The sequence below is a fragment of the Triticum dicoccoides genome, chromosome 2B (assembly GCF_002162155.2).
Source record: "Triticum dicoccoides isolate Atlit2015 ecotype Zavitan chromosome 2B, WEW_v2.0, whole genome shotgun sequence".
NCBI lineage: Eukaryota > Viridiplantae > Streptophyta > Magnoliopsida > Poales > Poaceae > Triticum > Triticum dicoccoides.
Window position 1 is genome coordinate 165441403 of NC_041383.1, and position 21857 is coordinate 165463259.

The window sequence follows — 21857 nt, forward strand, 5'->3', positions numbered from 1 at the left end:
GTGATGAATCAATCAGAGACCTCTTTCTTGATTGCCCTTTGACAAAGATTTTATGGAGGTCTATCCACATAGCTTTAATATAACGCCTCTGAATTCCATCAACACTTTATTTGAGACATGGCTAGATGGGATTGACGTAGTAATAGCGAGACATATCCAAGTAGGAGTATGTGCTTTACTCTGGGCAATCTGGGTCTGCTCAGCTTCTATCTTGGCATAGAGGTCAAGCAGGAGGTGGACAGCATCACGCTCAGCCAGGCCGCGTACGCTACGAAGATCCTCGAGAAGAGCGGCATGGTTGGGTGCAACCCGTGCCACGTACCAATGGAGCCTCGGTTCAAGCTCAGCAAGGTGAGCACCGCGCCGGCGACAGATGCAACGGAGTACCGCAGCGTCGTCGGCAGCCTACGGTACCTGGTGCACACACGCCCCGACCTTGCCTATTCAGTGGGCTACGTGAGCCGTTTCATGGAGGCGCCCACCACCGAGCATCGAGTCGTCGTCAAGCAAATTCTCCGGTACGTCGCCGGGACACGGCATCTCGGGTGCAGGTACACACGCAGAGACAAACGAGCTGCACTATGCGGGTACAGTGACAGTGACATGGCGGGCGACATGGACACCCGCAAGAGCACCACCGGCGTCATGTTCTTCCTCGGGCCTAACCTGACCAGTTGGCAGTCCATGAAGCAGAAAGTGGTCGCACTTCGTCTTGCGAAGCAGAGTACATAGCCGCAACAACAGCGGCATGCCAGGGCATCTGGCTAGCTCGCCTCCTCGGTGAGCTGCAGAAGAAGGAGGCCGAGCAGTTCACGCTGAAGATGGACAGCAAGTCAGCAATTTCCCTCTGCAAGAACCCTGTCTTTCATGACCGCAGCAAGCACATCGACACAAGGTATCATTTCATCAGGGAGTGCGTGGAAGACGGGCGTGTGGAGGTCGAGTTCATCGGCACCAATGGACAGCTTGCTGATATACTGACGAAGGCACTGGGACGTGTCAAGTTTCAGGAACTGCGAGCAGCAATTGGAGTCGTTGAGGTGCAGTAAAACAGCACAGGGTTTAGGGAGTGATTGTCAGTTAAACCCTGTTGCTAATGTAGGTTCAGTTTTTCGTCAGAAATAAGGCCATGCAGCGTGAGCTTGTTCACGACTTGGCACGCACGTTTTTTGATTTCCTAGAGCTTAGGGGATCGCTAGGACTCCGTCGTGGGATGGCGCGGCAGTAGTGGGTCGTGGCGATCAAGTAGGATTACGGGCGAGGGCCGTTGGGATGGCAGTGACCTCAACTCGATCGTGATCCGGTTTAGTAGCAGGTTTTCAGGGTTTTAGTGTTCTCTGTAACCTCCCATAAATAAGAGAAGAAACAGAAACGCAGCACGCCTTACAGCTGCACAAAAATCCTCTCTCGAGCCCCGTTCTTCGAGTTCATCAGAGTTCTGAAGTGTTGAGCCGGCTGTTGTGCTGACATCATGTGCACGTGGTTAGGCAACGCATAAAACCTCATGAATATGATCGCTAAAATCGTGCTACCGGATAAGAATACTGCTAGTGGTAAGCATGATCCGATCAATTCAGATGTCAGATAAGTATTTTATTTCTTCTTGGTATGTACTACAAACATGTTTCTAGCATTGTGTCGGTGTGATGCCAGGTATTCATTAACATGTGTGTGCGCGCACGATGTTTTCTTGCAGGTTGCGATGCTTCCATCCTCCTCGACCCGACAGCGGTCAACCTGCAGCCTGAGAAGCTCGGCCCACCCAACTTCCCAAGCCTGCGTGGCTTCGAAGTGATCGACGCAGCCAAAGAGGCGCTCGAGAAGGTTTGCCCCGGCAGGGTCTCCTGCGCCGACATTATCGCCTTTGCTGCCCGAGACGCGTCCTTCTTCCTCAGCCGTGCCAGGATCAACTTCAGGATGCCGGCAGGGCGCCTAGACGGGCGCGAGTCACTCGCCAGTGAGGCGCTCGATTTCCTTCCCCCGCCCTTCTTCAACCTCTCACAGCTCCTCGAAAATTTCAGGGCAAGGAACCTCAACGAGGATGATCTCGTGGTGCTCTCCAGCGCGCACACCATCTGTGTGTTCCACTGCTCGTCCTTCACCGACCGCCTCCCACTGAACCCCTCCGACATGAACCCGGCCTTCGCCACCGTGCTGCAGAGCAAGAGCCCCAACTTCAGCAACAACCCAACAGTAGTGTCTGACATTGTGATGTCTAACCGGTTGGACACCCGGTACTACACCAATGTGCTCAAAGGCAACGTGCTCTTCACCACAGACGCGGCACTGTTGTCTCGAGGCAGACAGCGAGGAAGATGGTGGAGAGCACGTCTATCCCTAGGAGGTGGGAGAGGAAGTTGGCCAGGGCGATGGTAAAGATGGCCGCAATCGAGCTCAAGACGGCCACCAATGGGGAGATCAGGAAGATGTGCAGGGTCGTCAACAACTAGGATTGCCGGCCATTTTTAGTTAACAACCAAGCGTGTGCATTGTTTTAAACAAGTTTAGCTATGCGTAAGTCGCCTGAAAATTGAATCTGGGTCGATCAATTTTCTGACAGTCGATTGTCGCTCTAAGATTTGTGCCTTTTTTTTTTGAGACAAGCCTTTTTTTCTTTGCTTTGGTCAGTCAATTCCTTCATGGGCTGCCTCTATCTAACACATCTGACTCCTCAGCCTTCCTCTCTCTCAGTTTTTCTGTTTCTATGCATTTTTCTTTTGTTTTTTTCCTTTTCATTATTTGCTGATTTTCCTTTTTTGTGGGTATTTTTGGTATGTTGGGTGAGTTTAAATGTATACACATAAATAATATACAATATATGTGAAAATTACACTATATATTATTGTCTTCATAAAAGACTGTGCAATTGAAGTGCAAAGTTACCCCGCAAAAAAATAATAAAAAATAAGATTGAAGTGCAAAGTTTTGCAATGCATTTGTTTCATTTTGTTTTTCTTAAAGGGTAATACATTCCGTAATAGTAACCTCTTTTTTGCAAAAAATTCACTATTATATGCTTATTTCTTGCATATTATTAAAAAAAAATACAATTTTTGTGTAATTCGTGTGTAAATTTTGTCATTATTTGGTTTACTTTAAATTTAGTTTTGTTCTCCTTGAAAGGTAATACCAATGCCACTAAATCATTCATGCTTTAAATTTCTATTTTCCCCCTAAAAGTTTCACTTTGATTTTCTTCTTAAAGAGTAATATCAATGCCACCAATTCATTATTACTTAGACAACTTCATTTTCTAGATGTTGAAGTTGTGTGCTAGTATTTTTAAAGTTTTTTGTGTTATTTTATTCTTCTTCAAGTGAAATACTAGTAATGTCACTAATTCGTTAGTTCTTAGAATTCTTTTTATTTTCCTTTAGCTTTCATTTTATTTGATTTTTTCCTCAAGGGTAATACCAAAGCGGCCAATTCATTTTCTTAGGAAACTTCTTAGTTGCAAAAAATAAATCTACCATCACATGATTATCCTTCCATATCATAAGAAAATGCAATTTATATGTAAAATGTATGCAGAGTTTTCCTTAATGTCTTCATTTCCCTTTTTCTTTGTGGGTAATACCAATGCCACTAATTCATTCTTTCTTACAAAACTTCATTATTTTGTTTTTTAGTTTTTTATTTTCTTTTTTAATGGTAATACCAATGACAATAAGTCATTCTTTCACAGAAAACTTCTTGTTTAAAACGAAATTGACTATAATGTGCTTATTCTGGCATATTGTTAAAACATGCAATTTTTGTGTAAATGGTGTGCAATTTTTGTTACTATTTGTTTTGAATTTTTTTTCTTCTTAAAGGTTAATAACAATGCCACTAATTCATTCTTTCTTAGATAAACTTCATTATTTGATTTTAATTTTTTTTAGTTTCCTTTTCTTTGTTTTTATGGGACTACCAATGGTATGGTACTAATTCATTCCTTATTCAAAAGCTTCTTTATTCTAAAATTGCACTATCACATTCTTATTCTTGCATATTATAAAAAACACAATTTTTAAAAAATTATGTGCAATTTTTTCATCATTTGCTTTTTCATCCTCTTTCTTCTTAAAGGGCAATGCAATTGCCACTAGTTCATTCCTATCAATGCCATTCTTAGAGTTCTTGATTTGAAAGCTTCATTTTTGTGAAATTTTTGCTATTATATTATTATTATTGCATATTATAAAAGGCGCAATTTCTTTGCAAACCGTATGCAAATTTTGTCCTTATTTTTATTTATTTTTCTTTTCTTTCTTCTTAAAGGGTAATACCGATGCCTTCTCAAACTGTATGCATATTTGGTTTTCACTTGACCGATCTGTAGCCAATCCCTTTTTTTCGTTTTTGTCTTGTGTCTTATTAGGTATTGGGTAGGGTTTTGTTATGTTTTACGCCAAGACCAAATATTTGACGTGTTTCCTGTTTTGTGGTTGTATCAGACCAGGTGCGCGTCTAAAAAAGACTACAGCCAATTTTTTTTACCATTTGTCTTTATTTACTCCTAAGAAATACTGACCGATACGATTAAAATCATTTATTTATGTGCGATGGGCTGATGTTTCTGGCTTCAAGTATAATGGTATTCCTTCGTTGTTTTATGTAACATTCATTTTTAGTCAAACTGGAGGGGCACACTCATACTCCTAAGTGGAGTATATCGGGTGGCATGTAGCATCACCCAACATATGCATAGCTTGCATGGATGTGCATACATGCATGACGTGTTAGTGCTGCATGTGGCCAGCTTTTTTTTTGCGAGGACAAAGAGTTTTATTCCATAGATGCAGAGTTATAATCAGCTGGCAAAAGCTCAGCGATAGGAGGGCAATTCTGTAGCCAACAAGCTGTGCTACACTCAATTCTACCATAGTTCGACATACGATCAACTACTCTGTTTTGAGCTCTAGAAATTTTTAAAGGAACAAACTCTCTACCACCAAGTAGATGCTTAAACTTTGAAACAAAATGACCATATGTCGATTTATCAAGACTATCTGTGGATAAGGAAGAAAGTGCCATCGAACAATCAGATTGGATATCACCAGAAGGTTTGATCGTTCCAAAGCCAACGTGAGGCCCTTTCTTATTGCATGTAGTTCCGCTTCCAAAGCATCATTGCAGAAAAAGAGACACTAGTAGAAAACAGGGCTTTCGTTCGGGACAGATAAGTCTATTAGTCCCGGTTCAGTCATGAACTGGGACTAACGTGAGCATTGGTCCCAGTTCATGCGGCAAAGGCATTAGTCCCGGTCGGTGCCACGAACCGGGACTAAAGGGTGCGATGCCCATTAGTACCGGTTTGTGGCACGAACCGGTACTAAAGGTTCCATTTTCAAACTCTACCCCCCCCCCCTCCCGATCGCCTTTTCAGTTTTGTAAAAAGCAAAAGAAAATGATAAAAACTTCAAAAATTAAAATCCTTCGAGATGTAGTTATGTTACTACATCTACTAGTTAGAAAAGTTTCAAAACTTAAATTTGGACATGTTTTGCAAAAAGTGTAGGGAAAATGTAAAACGGCTATAACTTTTGCATACTATGTCAGAAAAAAACATATAATATATCAAAATGTTTAGCACGAAAATCCGCATCGGATTTTGACAGCCGATGGCCTGTTTGCAAATTTTTAGAATCCTCAAATTCTAAAAGGAAAAAAGTTATGCTCAAATTTCAGTTTTTTTTAATTTTTGTTAAATCTGGTCAAACTAATTATTCAAGAAGTATTAGTGTTACTAAATAATTATTCAAGAATATTAGTGCTACTAAATAATTATTTCAGTTTTTTCGAATTTTGGTCAAATCTGGTCAAACTATGGTCAAACTATGGTCAAACAATGGTGAAACTACTTATTCAAGAAATATTAGTGTTGCTAAATAATTATTTCAGTTTTTTTGAATTTTGGTCAAATTTGGTCAAACTATGGTCAAACTGTGGTCAAACTATTGTCAAATTATGGTCAAACTACTTATTCAAGAAATATTAGTGTTACTAAATAATTATTGTTTTTAGAACAATAATTTCAAACTCAAACAGTGAAATCTGTGACTTCATGCTCAAGCTAAATTCCTCAGGGTTAATAGGATTGACATTTTACTATTGTTAGAAAAACAACAAGTGCAGACTTGGAAACGAGGGAGAATAGAACCTGAAAGTTAAGCGTGCTCAGCCTGGAGTAGTGAGAGGATGGGTGACCGTTCGGGAGGTTAAATTGAGCAGTGATGAGGGGTCATTAGAGATTAAAGGTTAAATTGAGCAGTAATGAGGGGTGATTAGAGGTTAAAGGTTAAAATAGTTCAAAAATTTGAAAATCAAAAAAAAATCAAAAAAATTCAAAATAAAAATCAAGAAAAAAATCATAAAATTCCCTTTAGTACCGGTTGGTGTTTTCAACCGGGACTAAAGATGGACCTCCAGGCAGCGGCCATGTGGACGGCCTTTAGTTCCGGTTCGTGTAAGAACCGGGACTAAAGGGGGAGGCTTTAGTAACGATCCTTGGGACTAAAGGCCCTTATGAACCGGGACAATAGGCCCTTTTTCTACTAGTGAGATATCGGTAAGCAACAAAAATCATATGCCCATCCGAGTCTCTGAGAATCATTCCTACACCCACTGACACGCTCGAGGCAAATGACCCGTCAACCAACATAGAGATGGTACAGTTCCCTTATTTCCGGCTTGAGACCAGCCTGTTGGGTAACGTTGCAGAAAACAAAAATTTTCCTACTCGTTTCACCAAGATCATCTAGGAGTTCATCTAGCAACGAGTGAATAGATGCATCTACATACCTTGTAGATCGCGAGCGGAAGCGTTCAAAGAACGGGGATGATGTAGTCGAACACGACGTGATTCGAATCACCGGAGATCCTAGCACCGAACGGACGGCACCTCCGCGTTCAACACACGTACGGAACAGCCACGTCTCCTCCTTCTTGATCCAGCAAGGGAGGGAGGAGAGGTTGAGGGAGATGGCACCAGCAGCAGCACGACGGCGTGGTGTTGATGGAGCTGCAGTACTCCGGCAGAGCTTCGCTAAGCAATAAGGAGGTGGAGGAGGTGTTGGGGAGGGAGAAGGAGGCAACCAAAGGCCAAGGACTCAAGGTATGAAGTCCCTCCTCTCCCCCACTATATATAGGGGTGCCAAGGGGGGGGGTGCGCAGCCTAGGAGATCCAATCTCCTATGGCCGGCGGCCAAGGGGAGGTTTCCCTCCCCCCCCCAAGGCACCTAGGAGGTGCCTTCCACTAGTAGGACTCCTCCCCCTTGGAAACCCTAGGCGCATGGGCCTAGTGGGGCTGGTGCCCTTGGCCCATGTAGGCCAAGGCGCACCCCCTACAGCCCATGTGGCCCCCGGGGATGGGTGGCCCCACCCGGTGGGCCCCCGGGACCCCTCCGGTGGTCCCGGTACAATACCGATAACCCCGAAACTTGTCCCGATGCCCGAAACAGGACTTCCTATATATAAATCTTTACCTCCGGACCATTCCGGAACTCCTCGTGACGTCCGGGATCTCATCCGGGACTCCGAACAACATTCGGGTTACTGCATATACATATCCCTACAACCCTAGCGTAACTGAACCTTAAGTGTGTAGACCCTACGGGTTCGGGAGACATGTAGACATGACCGAGATCGCTCTCCGGTCAATAACCAACAGCGGGATCTGGATACCCATGTTGGCTCCCACATGCTCCACGATGATCTCATCGGATGAACCACGATGTCGAGGATTTAATCAACCCCGTATGCAATTCCCTTTGTCAATCGATATGTTACTTGCCCGAGATTCGATCGTCGGTATCCCAATACCTCGTTCAATCTTGTTACCGGCAAGTCACTTTACTCGTACCGTAATGCATGATCCCGTGACCAAACACTTGGTCACTTTGAGCTCATTATGATGATGCATTACTGAGTGGGCCCAGTGATATCTCTCCGTCATACAGAGTGACAAATCCCAGTCTCGATCCATATAAAACAATAGATACTTTCGGAGATACCTGTAGTGCACCTTTATAGTCACCCAGTTACGTTGTGACGTTTGATACACCCAAAGCACTCCTACGGTATCCAGGAGTTATACGATCTCATGGTCGAAGGAAGAGATACTTTGACATTGCAAAAATTCTAGCAAACGAACTATACGATCTTGTGCTATGTTTAGGATTGGGTCTTGTCCATCACATCATTATCCTAATGATGTGATCCCGTTATCAATGACATCCAATGTCCATAGCCAGGAAACCATGACTATCTATTGATCAACGAGCTAGTCAACTAGAGGCTTACTAGGGACATGTTGGTGTCTGTTATTCACACATGTATTACGATTTCCGGATAACACAATTATAGCATGAATAAAGACAATTATCATGAACAAAGAAATATAATAATAATGCTTTTATTATTGCCTCTAGGGCATATTTCCAACAGTCTCCCACTTGCACTAGAGTCAATAATCTAGTTACATTGTGATGAATCGAACACCCATGGTGTTGATCATGTTTTGCTCTTGGGAGAGGTTTAGTCAACGGATCTGCTACATTCAGGTCCGTATGTACTTTACAAATCTCTATGTCTCCATCTTGAACATTTTCACGGATGGAGTTGAAGCGACGCTTGATGTGCCTTGTCTTCTTGTGAAACCTGGGCTCCTTGGCAAGTGCAATAGCTCCAGTGTTGTCACAGAAGAGCTTGATCGGCCCCGACGCATTGGGTATGACTCCTAGGTCGGTGATGAACTCCTTCACCCATATTGCTTCATGTGCTGCCTCCGAGGCTGCCATGTACTCCGCTTCACATGTAGATCCCGCCACGACGGTCTGCTTGCAACTGCACCAGCTTACTGCCCCACCATTCAAAATATACACGTATCCGGTTTGTGACTTAGAGTCATCCAGATCTGTGTCGAAGCTAGCGTCGACGTAACCTTTTACGACGAGCTCTTCGTCACCTCCATAAACGAGAAACATTTCCTTAGTCCTTTTCAGGTACTTCAGGATATTCTTGACCGCTGTCCAGTGTTCCTTGCCGGGATTACTTTGGTACCTTCCTACCAAACTTACGGCAAGGTTTACATCAGGTCTGGTACACAGCATGGCATACATAATAGAACCTATGGCTGAGGCATAGGGGATGACACTCATCTCTTCTATCTCTGCTGCCGTGGTCGGACATTGAGCTGAGCTCAATTTCACACCTTGCAAAACAGGCAAGAACCCTTTCTTGGACTGATCCATTTTGAACTTCTTCAAAATCTTATCAAGATATGTGCTTTGTGAAAGACCTATGAGGCGTCTTGATCTATCCCTATAGATCTTGATGCCTAATATATAAGCAGCTTCTCCAAGGTCCTTCATTGAAAAACTCTTATTCAAGTAGGCCTTAATGCTGTCCAAAAGTTCTATATCATTTCCCATCAAAAGTATGTCATCTACATATAGTATGAGAAATGCTATACAGCTCCCACTCACTTTCTTGTAAACACAGGCTTCTCCATAAGTCTGTGTAAACCCAAACGCTTTGATCATCTCATCAAAACGAATGTTCCAACTCCGAGATGCTTGCACCAGCCCATAAATCGAGCGTTGGAGCTTGCACACCTTGTCAGCATTTTTAGGATCGACAAAACCTTCCGGCTGCATCATATACAATTCTTCCTTAAGGAAACCATTAAGGAATGCCGTTTTGACGTCCATTTGCCAAATTTCATAATCATAAAATGCGGCAATTGCTAACATGATTCGGACGGACTTCAGCTTCGCTACCGGTGAGAAAGTCTCATCATAGTCAACCCCTTGAACTTGTCGATAACCCTTAGCGACAAGCCGAGCTTTATAGATGGTCACATTACCATCCGCGTCTGTCTTCTTCTTAAAGATCCATTTATTTTCTATGGCTCGCCGTTCTACGGGCAAGTCAGTCAAAGTCCATACTTCGTTTTCATACATGGATCCTATCTCGGATTTCATGGCTTCTAGCCATTTGTCGGAATCCGGACCCGCCATCGCTTCTTCATAGTTCGAAGGTTCACCGTTGTCTAACAACATGATTTTCAAGACAGGGTTGCCGTACCATTCTGGTGCGGAACGTGTCCTCGTGGACCTTCGAATTTCAGCAGGAGCTTGATCAGAAGTATCTTGATCATTATCATTAACTTCCTCTCTAGTCGGTGCAGGCACCTCAGGAACATTTTCTTGAGTTGCGCCATTTTCCGGTTCAAGAGGTAATACTTCATCAAGCTCTACTTTCCTCCCACTTACTTCTTTCGAGAGAAACTCTTTCTCCAGAAAGGACCCATTCTTGGCAACAAAGATCTTGCCTTCGGATCTGAGGTAGAAGATATACCCAACATTTTCTTTAGGGTATCCTATGAAGACGCATTTTTCCGATTTGGGTTCGAGCTTTTCAGGTTGAAGTTTCCTGACATAAGCATCGCATCCCCAAACTTTTAGAAATGACAGCTTAGGTTTCTTCCCAAACCATAATTCATACGGTGTCGTCTCAACGGATTTCGACGGGGCCCTATTTAAAGTGAATGCGGCAGTCTCTAAAGCATAGCCCCAAAAAGATAGTGGTAAATCGGCAAGAGACATCATAGATCGCACCATATCTAATAGAGTGCGATTACGACGTTCGGACACACCATTACGCTGAGGTGTTCCAGGCGGCGTGAGTTGTGAAACTATTCCACATTTTCTTAAGTGTGTACCAAACTCGTGACTCAAGTATTCTCCTCCACGATCTGATCGTAGAAACTTGATTTTCCTGTCACGTTGATTCTCAACTTCACTCTGAAATTCCTTGAACTTTTCAAAGGTCTCAGACTTGTGTTTCATTAAGTAGACATACCCATATCTACTCAAGTCATCAGTGAGGGTGAGAACATAACGATAGCCACCGCGAGCCTCAACACTCATTGGACCGCACACATCAGTATGTATGATTTCCAATAAGTTGGTTGCTCTCTCCATTGTTCCTGAGAATGGAGTCTTGGTCATTTTACCCATGAGGCATGGTTCACACGTGTCAAATGATTCGTAATCAAGAGACTCTAAAAGTCCATCAGCATGGAGCTTCTTCATGCGTTTGATACCTATGTGACCGAGGCGGCAGTGCCACAAGTATGTGGGACTATCACTATCAATCTTACATCTTTTGGTACTTACACTATGAATATGTGTAGCATTACGCTCGAGATTCATAAAGAATAAACCATTCACCATCGGAGCATGACCATAAAACATATCTCTCATATAAATAGAACAACCATTATTCTCGGATTTAAATGAGTAGCCATCTCGAATTAAACGAGATCCTGATACAATGTTCATGCTCAAACTTGGCACAAAATAACAATTATTGAGGTTCAAAACTAATCCCGTAGGTAAATGTAGAGGTAGCGTGCCGACGGCGATCACATCGACCTTGGAACCATTCCCGACGCGCATCGTCACCTCGTCCTTCGCCAGTCTCCGTTTATTCCGCAGCTCCTGTTGTGTGTTACAAATATGAGCAACGGCACCGGTATCAAATACCCAGGAGTTACTATGATTACTGGTAAGGTACACATCAATTACATGTATATCAAATATACCTTTGGTTTTGCCGGCCTTCTTGTCCGCTAAGTATTTGGGGCAGTTCCGCTTCCAGTGACCACTTTCCTTGCAATAAAAACACTCAGTCTCGGGCTTGGGTCCATTCTTTGGCTTCTTCCCGGCAGCTTGCTTGCTGGGCGCGGCAACTACCTTGCCGTCCTTCTTGAAGTTCTTTTTACCCTTGCCCTTCTTGAACTTAGTGGTTTTATTGACTATCAACACTTGATGTTCCTTTCTGACTTCTACCTCTGCTGATTTCAGCATAGCAAATACTTCAGGAATGGTCTTTTCCATCCCCTGCATATTGAAGTTCATCACAAAGCTCTTGTAGCTCGGTGGAAGCGACTGGAGGATTCTGTCAATGATCGCATCATCCGGGAGATTAACTCCCAGCTGAGTCAAGCGGTTATGTAACCCAGACATAGTGAGTATGTGCTCACTGACAGAACTATTTTCCTCCATCTTGCAGCTGAAGAATTTGTCAGAGACTTCATATCTCTCGACCCGGGCATGAGCTTGGAAAACCATTTTCAGCTCTTCGAACATCTCATATGCTCCATGTCTCTCAAAACGCTTTTGGAGCCCCGGCTCTAGGCTGTAAAGCATGCCGCACTGAACGAGGGAGTAGTCATCAGAACGTGTCTACCAAGCGTTCATAACGTCTTGTTCTGCAGGGAGAACAGGTGCATCACCTAGCGGTGCTTGTAGGACATAATCTTTCTTGGCAGCTATGAGGATGATCCTCAGGTTCCGGACCCAGTCCGTATAGTTGCTGCCATCGTCTTTCAGCTTGGTTTTCTCTAGGAACGCGTTGAAGTTGAGGACTACGTTGGCCATTTGATCTACAAGACATATTGTAAAATTTTAGACTAAGTTCATGATAATTAAGTTCATCTAATCAAATTATAATGAACTCCCACTCAGATTTGACATCCCTTTGGTCATCTAAGTGTTACACGATCCGAGTCGACTAGGCCGTGTCCGATCATCACATGAGACGGACTAGTCATCGTCGGTGAACATTCTCATGTAGATCGTATCTTCCATACGACTCGTGTTCGACCTTTCGGTCTCCGTGTTCCGAGGCCATGTCTGTACATGCTAGGCTCGTCAAGTTAACCCTAAGTGTTTTCGCTGTGTAAAACTGTCTTACACCCGTTGTATGTGAACGTAAGAATCTATCACACCCGATCATCATGTGGTGCTTCGAAACGACGAACTGTAGCAACGGTGCACAGTTAGGGGAGAACACTTCTTGAAATTTTGTAAGGGATCATCTTATTTACTACCGTCGTTCTAAGTAAACAAGATGCATAAAACATAATAAACATCACATGCAATTATATAAAGTAGTGACATGATATGGCCAATATCATATAGCTCCTTTGATCTTCATCTTCGGGGCTCCATGATCATCTTGTCACCGGCATGACACCATGATCTCCATCATCATGATCTCCATCATCGTGTCTTCATGAAGTTGTCACGCCAACGACTACTTCTACTTCTATGACTAACGCGTTTAGTAATAAAGTAAAGTAGTTTACATGGCGTTCTTTAATGACACGCAGGTCATACAAAAAATAAAGACAACTCCTATGGCTCCTGCCGGTTGTCATACTCATCGACATGCAAGTCGTGATTCCTATTACAATAGCATGAACATCTCATACATGACATATAGATCATTCATCATTCATCACAACTTTGGCCATATCATATCACAAAGCACTTGCTGCAAAAACAAGTTAGACGTCCTCTAATTGTTGTTTGCAAGTTTTACGTGGCTGAAGTAGGGTTCTAGCAAGAACGTTTTCTTACCTACGTGAAACCACAACGTGATTTGTCAACTTCTATTTACCCTTCATAAGGACCCTTTTCATCGAATCCGCTTCAACTAAAGTAGGAGAGACAGACACCCGCCAGCCACCTTATGCAACTTGTGCATGTTAGTCGGTGGAACCGGTCTCACGTAAGCGTACGTGTAAGGTTGGTCCGGGACGCTTCATCCCACAATACCGCTGAAGCAAGATAAGACTAGTAGCGGCAAGAAAGTTGACAAATCTACGCCCACAACCAATTGTGTTCTACTCGTGCAAGAAGAACTACGCATAGACCTAGCTCATGATGCCACTGTTGGGTAACGTTGCAGAAAACAAAAAATTTCCTACTCGTTTCACCAAGATCATCTAGGAGTTCATCTAGCAACGAGTGAATAGATGCATCTACATACCTTGTAGATCGCGAGCGGAAGCGTTCAAAGAACGGGGATGATGTAGTCGAACACGACGTGATTCGAATCACCGGAGATCCTAGCACCGAACGGACGGCACCTCCGCGTTCAACACACGTACGGAACAGCCACGTCTCCTCCTTCTTGATCCAGCAAGGGAGGGAGGAGAGGTTGAGGGAGATGGCACCAGCAGCAGCACGACGGCGTGGTGTTGATGGAGCTGCAGTACTCCGGCAGAGCTTCGCTAAGCAATAAGGAGGTGGAGGGGGTGTTGGGGAGGGAGAAGGAGGCAACCAAAGGCCAAGGACTCAAGGTATGAAGTCCCTCCTCTCCCCCACTATATATAGGGGTGCCAAGGGGGGGGGTGCGCAGCCTAGGAGATCCAATCTCCTATGGCCGGCGGCCAAGGGGAGGTTTCCCTCCCCCCCAAGGCACCTAGGAGGTGCCTTCCACTAGTAGGACTCCTCCCCCTTGGAAACCCTAGGCGCATGGGCCTAGTGGGGCTGGTGCCCTTGGCCCATGTAGGCCAAGGCACACCCCCTACAGCCCATGTGGCCCCCGGGGATGGGTGGCCCCACCCGGTGGGCCCCCGGGACCCCTCCGGTGGTCCCGGTACAATACCGATAACCCCGAAACTTGTCCCGATGCCCGAAACAGGACTTCCTATATATAAATCTTTACCTCCGGACCATTCCGGAACTCCTCGTGACGTCCGGGATCTCATCCGGGACTCCGAACAACATTCGGGTTACTGCATATACATATCCCTACAACCCTAGCGTAACTGAACCTTAAGTGTGTAGACCCTACGGGTTCGGGAGACATGTAGACATGACCGAGATCGCTCTCCGGTCAATAACCAACAGCGGGATCTGGATACCCATGTTGGCTCCCACATGCTCCACGATGATCTCATCGGATGAACCACGATGTCGAGGATTTAATCAACCCCGTATGCAATTCCCTTTGTCAATCGATATGTTACTTGCCCGAGATTCGATCGTCGGTATCCCAATACCTCGTTCAATCTTGTTACCGGCAAGTCACTTTACTCGTACCGTAATGCATGATCCCGTGACCAAACACTTGGTCACTTTGAGCTCATTATGATGATGCATTACTGAGTGGGCCCAGTGATATCTCTCCGTCATACAGAGTGACAAATCCCAGTCTCGATCCATATAAAACAATAGATACTTTCGGAGATACCTGTAGTGCACCTTTATAGTCACCCAGTTACGTTGTGACGTTTGATACACCCAAAGCACTCCTACGGTATCCAGGAGTTATACGATCTCATGGTCGAAGGAAGAGATACTTTGACATTGCAAAAACTCTAGCAAACGAACTATACGATCTTGTGCTATGTTTAGGATTGGGTCTTGTCCATCACATCATTATCCTAATGATGTGATCCCGTTATCAATGACATCCAATGTCCATAGCCAGGAAACCATGACTATCTATTGATCAACGAGCTAGTCAACTAGAGGCTTACTAGGGACATGTTGGTGTCTGTTATTCACACATGTATTACGATTTCCGGATAACACAATTATAGCATGAATAAAGACAATTATCATGAACAAAGAAATATAATAATAATGCTTTTATTATTGCCTCTAGGGCATATTTCCAACACAGCCATCACTCAATGCCACCTTACCTTTTAGCACCTCCTTTGTGTTATGCTTTTTAGCATTCCAGATAGAATATAGGAGCTATCCAGATAGTCAACTGAAAATTGTACTGGAGCATTCTCTTTCCCATGCACAACATATGTCCGCAAGTTCCAAATCCTCCATAACAAAATAATGACCATATCTCATACTTTTTCTATGCAGTTTGAGGTATATGATTTTTTGTGTAGTTCCAAATTTTCTGTCCGCAAGTTCCAAATCCTCCATAGCAAAAAAATCAGCATGCAATTTGTAAAATGTTTGGTGTGTATGAGAGAATTGTTCACAATATAGTTGAAAAATGTGCACCTTTTTTGGGAACACTCATGCCGGATTTCTGGGCTCATTTTTGGTTGCTTTTCACTGGTTTTTATACCGTTTTTTCTTTAATCATTTTCTTTCTGTTTTTTTATTGTTTTCCTTTTCCTTTTTCTCTGCCTTTTCATTTTATTTTCAGTTTTATGTTTCATAAACGTGTGAACTATTTTCAAATTTGAATACTTTCATCAAAGTCGTGTTCTGTTTTCAAATATGTGAACCTTTTCTTCCAAACACATGCATTTTTTTCAAATTCACAATTTTTTTGGCACTTGTGATTCTTTTTCCAAATTGTTGATTTTAGTTCATAATCGATGAACTTTCTTCAGATTTGCAAAAAATGAGTCCAAAATTGATGAATTTATTTCAATTTACAACTTTTTCAATTGTGAACTTTTTTCAAATTTACAAACTTTTTAAATTGTGATTTTTTTCAAATTCACGAACCTTTCATATTTTTGCAATGTTGTTTTTTCAAATTTATGAACTTATTTCAAATTTTGTAGTCTTTTTCAAATCCACAAAAAAACATTTTCATAATTTTTTTCCACATTTATGATGTTTTTTAAAGATTTTTGAATCTTTTTCAAAGTCAACTATCAAGTAGTCAAAGGTCAAATTCACTGACTAAGGCGAGGTCAGGGAACGAGGGATCTATACGTAGAGAAGAAAAAAAAAGAGCGCAAGCGAGGGAAACAAAGGGAAGAGCTAGATGGGCCAGCCCACTATGGCGTTTTCACGCGCTAACTCAACAAACCGATGTCACGTGGTCTCCTCCTTGTAGCAGCCATCCACTTAGTCCAATTTTACTTCAATGTTTACAGGCCCATTAGTCTTTAATAATAGCTGTAGTTAGAAAAGATAGGAGGCCCATGATTTTGGGGGCCTTGTGCAGCTACACAGGTTGTACCTGCGGTTTTCTTTTGCAAGAACAAGCAACGCAAAGTTGCCTGTCGTATTCATTGAGGGAGAAAGATAGTTTAAATTACATATTTTAGGTGAAGGAGAAAATCCTCTTGATAACCCAGATGAAGAAACACCCACACAACCATCCGCCTAAAAGAGATACCCTACTCCTTGCTAAACCAGCCTCATCCCGCCTTTCAAGGAGCCATTTTTAATTAAATTTTTTCTGGAATTGTGATCATGCTATGGTCTAATGCACTAATTTGTTTGCCATCAATTTTATTTTCTAAATAACATGGCAAATTTAACATGCATTTGCCATGGCAATTTCCGTCAGCGGCACCACCAGTGGAACAAATGTTTTTTTTTTCATTTGTGTGAAGAACAAAATTATTACTTTTACAAACATGGCAAATTTCTTTTACATGCATGGCAATTTTAGTTAAAATACCATGGAAAATTTAAACATACATATGCCATGGCAATTTCGGTCATACTTATTGTTATTTTTTACATACATGATACATGGCACATTTCTTATACAAAGCATGCCAATTTTCATTAAAACACCATTGTCCCAATTTTTTTTGTTTAATATTCATTCTATTCATTGTATTTCTTTGCCATGAGATTTTCTGAACATAAATGTTTGGCCATGGCAATTCTGAAAATTTTTGTAACGATACAACATCAACTAATGATGATTTTGCCATGGCAAATTTGTGCTCCACTTTAGATTTTTTTCCACCTATGGCATTTTTGCCATGATTTGCATAGGATTTCTTATAGGTTTTGCCATGTATAATGGTAAATTGTTCTTCTTTGTATTCATAACATAGCAAATTCATTTTTTGGTTCACACGACAAATTTCATTATTGTCACACGGCAAATTCATATTTGTTCATATGGCAAAATTATATTATTGTCAGATGGCACATTCTTAACATTTTCTTTTTTATATAGTTTTTATAACATATTAACATGTCAAATTCACTTGGTCATATGGCAAATTCATTTAAGGTCACATGGCAAATCCATAAGATTTTTATTTTAGGTTACCGAGAATGACAAAGTGGATCAACAACTGAAGGTTTATTTTTTGTCCGTTTCTATGGTCACTTGAAAGTGGATCAACAACCACGGCAAATTTATACGAAACTATATATTTTGTTTTCATGTCAAGGAGTTATTTTTTCTTTATATATATTTTTAATTTTTTTGGGACTTTTTTTGTTTTTGTGTGCTTTTATTAACGTCTAGGAAGAGGCCCGGCAAAATGGACTGTCGGGCCCTTTTTGTTCGCGTTGGTAGGGTCATTTGCGCTGGAGGGTGTGCATCCCTCCCGAGAGAATGAACCGTTCGGTCCGAGACTTCTCCAAATCGAACGTTCGGGAGTTATCACGGTTCAAATAAAAACCATGAGAAAATAAAACTGCCCCTCAAAAAAAGGAGAAAATAAAACTGTTTTTTTTAGAATCAGAAAATAAAACTGGGTAGTCCCGTTTCCTGCTGCGCTCCACCAGTTGGGACCTGCCGAACCTGCGTCTCGTGGGTGCAAACGTGCACTGCAGCTTGGTTTTATTTCTCCGTTCCTTTGTTTCTGGCATCACAATAGGTGGCACGACATACACATCTTACTCGTCTTTGGGCAGTACGCCTGGAGGCATACACGAGTGTGGTAGTACAAGAAGATGAAAACAGGGGCAAGAAACAAAGAGGAAGGCGGGCCGCACCACCAGCACTGTCGCCATCGCAGGTCAAAACTACGCTAAGCTAAGCAACTGGCTGATATAGCATAGGAAGAAAACCATACTAGGACATTTGGAGCTGCTACAACTCAGCAATCCTACCCCCGACCGAAAAACAACAAAAACTACAACAGCTAGCTTGATTGCTGTACAATGCACTTGTTTACACACCGACACCGACACCGACACCGATCAATGCATCCATTTTAGTAGCGAATTTACTACTTGAATCAATGAGGAAGAAACCTTGGCCGGTTGTCATCAACCAATTTTGTACGCAGCGTGTACTACACACTTACAACCATCCTGATTTTGTACATGCGTCCCGCGTTACAGCTACAGAACAGAAGGATGATTATTCCCCATCTAGTTTTCTCCGCAAATGATTGCGTGCCAGCCGGTATAGCGGAGCAATTAGGCAATTAGACGTGTCAGCGTCAATTGATTGAGCTGGGAACTACTCTACTCGGTGCCGCTGTCATGTTCCGGCCCTTGACTTCACGCCCGGCACCACGTGAGGCTCCCCCGGAATGCGCAGACATTCCGCGTACATTCCTCGTCCCGTCCGGTGCTCCTGACCTACATATAAGACGGTCGTAGCTCTTCGCCATTAGTCCAGCCACACAATAGTTGTTGCAGATAGCGAATACAGTCACGAACAGCGGCAGAGATAGCAGTAGCAGAGATGGTCAAGCTCGCCGCCCTCGCCTTGCTCGCGCTGCTGGGGTCCGTGGCGTGCCAAGGTGACAATGGTTCACCCGCGGACTCACCGGCGGCGTACCCGCCTAGCCGAAGCGTGCCTCCAAGCTCGGCTCCGGCGAGCCCGAGCACTCCAGCTGCGAGCCCCAGCCAGCCCATGCCGAGCCCGATTGTGTTGAGCCCGAGCCCGACCCCGCTCGCTCAGCCTCCTAGCCGCGGCCTAGGCGCACCGAGCCAAAGCCCGCCGGTATATCCACCAAGCGTGAGCCAACCCGCCTTTCCTCCGTCTGGTTCTTCCAATGCCCCGAGCGCAAGCTCACCGGAGTACCTTCCTAGCCCTAGTCCAAGCGTGTCTAGTCAAACTCCACCCACATATTCACCTGACCCAAGTCCACCTACTTCTCCTAGTCCAAGCCCGTTGAGCCCGAGCAAAATTGCCTATCCACCAAGCCCAAGCCCTAGCCAACCCACATATCCTCCTAGCCCAAGCCCAATCAATCCAAGACAACCTCCCAGCCCAGGTCCAGCATCTTATATTCCAAGCCCTAGCCCAAGCCCGGATAGCCCTGCTCCAGCCCCTTTTCCTCCTATCTCAAACTCACCCAGCCCTGGGCTCAGTGTCGGTCACTACAGCTACTCATGCCCAAATGCAGAAGCTATCGTCAGGGAGGCCGTGAAGAACGCCACGGAGAAGAATCGCGGCACCGGCGCCGGGCTCATCCGTCTCTTCTTCCACGACTGCTTCGTCCGGGTAAATAATCCAGACGCTCACATCTCTTCTAGTTAGTCTGATCAATACTAATTAATTAGCATTCCTCCATTCTTACGTGCTGTGCGTGACATGATCGTTCAGGGGTGCGATGCTTCCGTTCTCCTCAACACGACCGGCTCCGGCGAACCCACAGAGTTAAAGGGCCTGCCGAACCTGACCCTCCGGGGCTTCGAGGTCATCGACGCGGCAAAGGCGGCGCTCGAGGAGGCCTGCCCCGGCGTTGTCTCGTGTGCGGACGTCCTCGCCTTCGCTGGCCGCGACGCCACCTTCTTCCTCACCAACCGCACGGCGGCCTACTTCCCCATGCCGGCCGGCCGCTACGACGGGCGCGGGTCTTTCTCCAACGAGACCACCCTCAACCTGCCGTCGCCCTCCTCCGGCCTCCAGCAGCTCAACGAGAGTTTCCACGCCAAGGGGCTGAGCCTCGAGGACATGGTCACCCTTTCCGGCGCGCACTCGGTCGGCCGCTCTAGCTGCTCGTCCTTCCACGACCGCCTCTCCCCCAACTCCTCCGACATGGACCCCCAGTTCGCGAGCTCCCTGCGGAAGCAGTGCAGCGGCAGCGACCCCACCGCGATGCAGGACTTCAAGACCCCCGACGACCTGGACCGGCAGTACTACCAGAACGCCGTGGACCACAAGGTGTTGTTCACCTCCGACGCGGCGCTCATGGCGTCGAACGAGACGGCGAAGATGATGCTCGATAACGCGCATGTCAGTGGGCTGTGGGAGAAGAAGTTTGCGGCGGCGATGGTAAAGATGGGCGGCGTCGGGATCAAGACCAGCGTCGACGGCGAGATCAGGAAGAAATGCTGGATCATCAACAAAGTGTGACGTGTCGATCGATCACGTGGTTCATCGTAAGATGGTCTCATGAATTGATCGATGCCACGTTCGGCACATGCATGCCGTTTGGTGATGATTTCTTTTTTCTGTTTTATTTTTTTTCAGACTAGGACGACATGCAAAATATAGTACACTTCTGTTCGGAATTCTTTTGACGTATATATGGAGTGAGAAACTTGGAACTACAAAATATTTTACACGAAGTACTCCCTCCGTCCGGAAATATTTATCATCAAAATGGATAAAAAAAGGTGTATCTAGACGTATTTTAGTTCTAGATACATCTCTTTTTATCCATTTTGATGACAACTATTTTCGGACGGAGGGAGTATATTGGTTCTATTCCCGCAAAAAAAAAGTATATTTGTTCTAGCGGCAAAGCATACCATAATATTCCAACCTTGTTTGTCTTTGTGAATATGGAGTATCATTTTGAACAGTTAGGTAGAGACTAAAACTTGGACGCGACCTTTTGGAACATGGTTTCACCGAACCCCTAGTCATGAATAGTAAATTCTAAAATATCATGAAAAATAAGATAAATCTGATTTTTTTTACCATATATATAGTTGACCGGTATACTCCTGTATGAAGTTTTATGAAGAAATGCCATCATGATATTCTGCGCAAAAATGACAAAACTGATGTTAAACAAACACTGTTTAAATGAATAGTAAGATCTCAATTGTATTTTCTTCACTAAAAATACAACGGGTGTCATTCCTTAATCAAACTTCCCACATGAGTAGAATGGTCAGCCTAGTTCAATACCCCAGAATCCAAAAAATATATATGGATTTTTCTAGATTTTACTATTCACATGGGCACAAATGAAACCATGTTCACCTCAATGTATCTTGAAATACTCGGTTTTAGTACTTTCAAGTTTGCAATCGTTTCTAAAAAAAAAAATTCAACCATGTAGGAGAGCTGCATGTGATTACCATAGAAGAAAAAAATGCGACAAAGGTTTTAGGAGCAACACAACAAAGAACCCACACATAGAAAGGCACTCAGATCCAATAGCTGCCCTATTTTAGGGAAGCAAAAAGTGCTTGACG

The 21857-nt window shown here is 43.9% G+C and overlaps 1 protein-coding gene and 1 pseudogene across 1 annotated transcript; both read left to right on the forward strand.

Moving 5' to 3' along the window:
• The first annotated feature begins 821 nt into the window (after nt 1–821).
• On the forward strand, nt 822–2545 carry LOC119360734 (annotated as a pseudogene).
• Nucleotides 2546–19145: 16600 nt separating this feature from the next.
• LOC119362802 (peroxidase 2-like) lies at nt 19146–20981 on the forward strand. Its single transcript, XM_037628066.1, has 2 exons — nt 19146–19929; nt 20032–20981. Exons 1-2 carry the CDS (start codon nt 19165–19167, stop codon nt 20782–20784), a joined length of 1518 nt encoding a protein of 505 aa, XP_037483963.1. The 5' UTR covers nt 19146–19164; the 3' UTR covers nt 20785–20981.
• The last annotated feature ends 876 nt before the right edge of the window (nt 20982–21857 follow it).

Excerpts from the sequence above, each read along its gene's own strand:
- LOC119362802 (XM_037628066.1), top strand. The coding sequence starts at position 19,165 with ATGGTCAAGCTCGCCGCCCTCGCCTTGCTCGCGCTGCTGGGGTCCGTG. Across the intron at positions 19,930-20,031 it reads TCCACGACTGCTTCGTCCGG|GGGTGCGATGCTTCCGTTCT; the intron begins GTAAATAATCCA and ends ATGATCGTTCAG.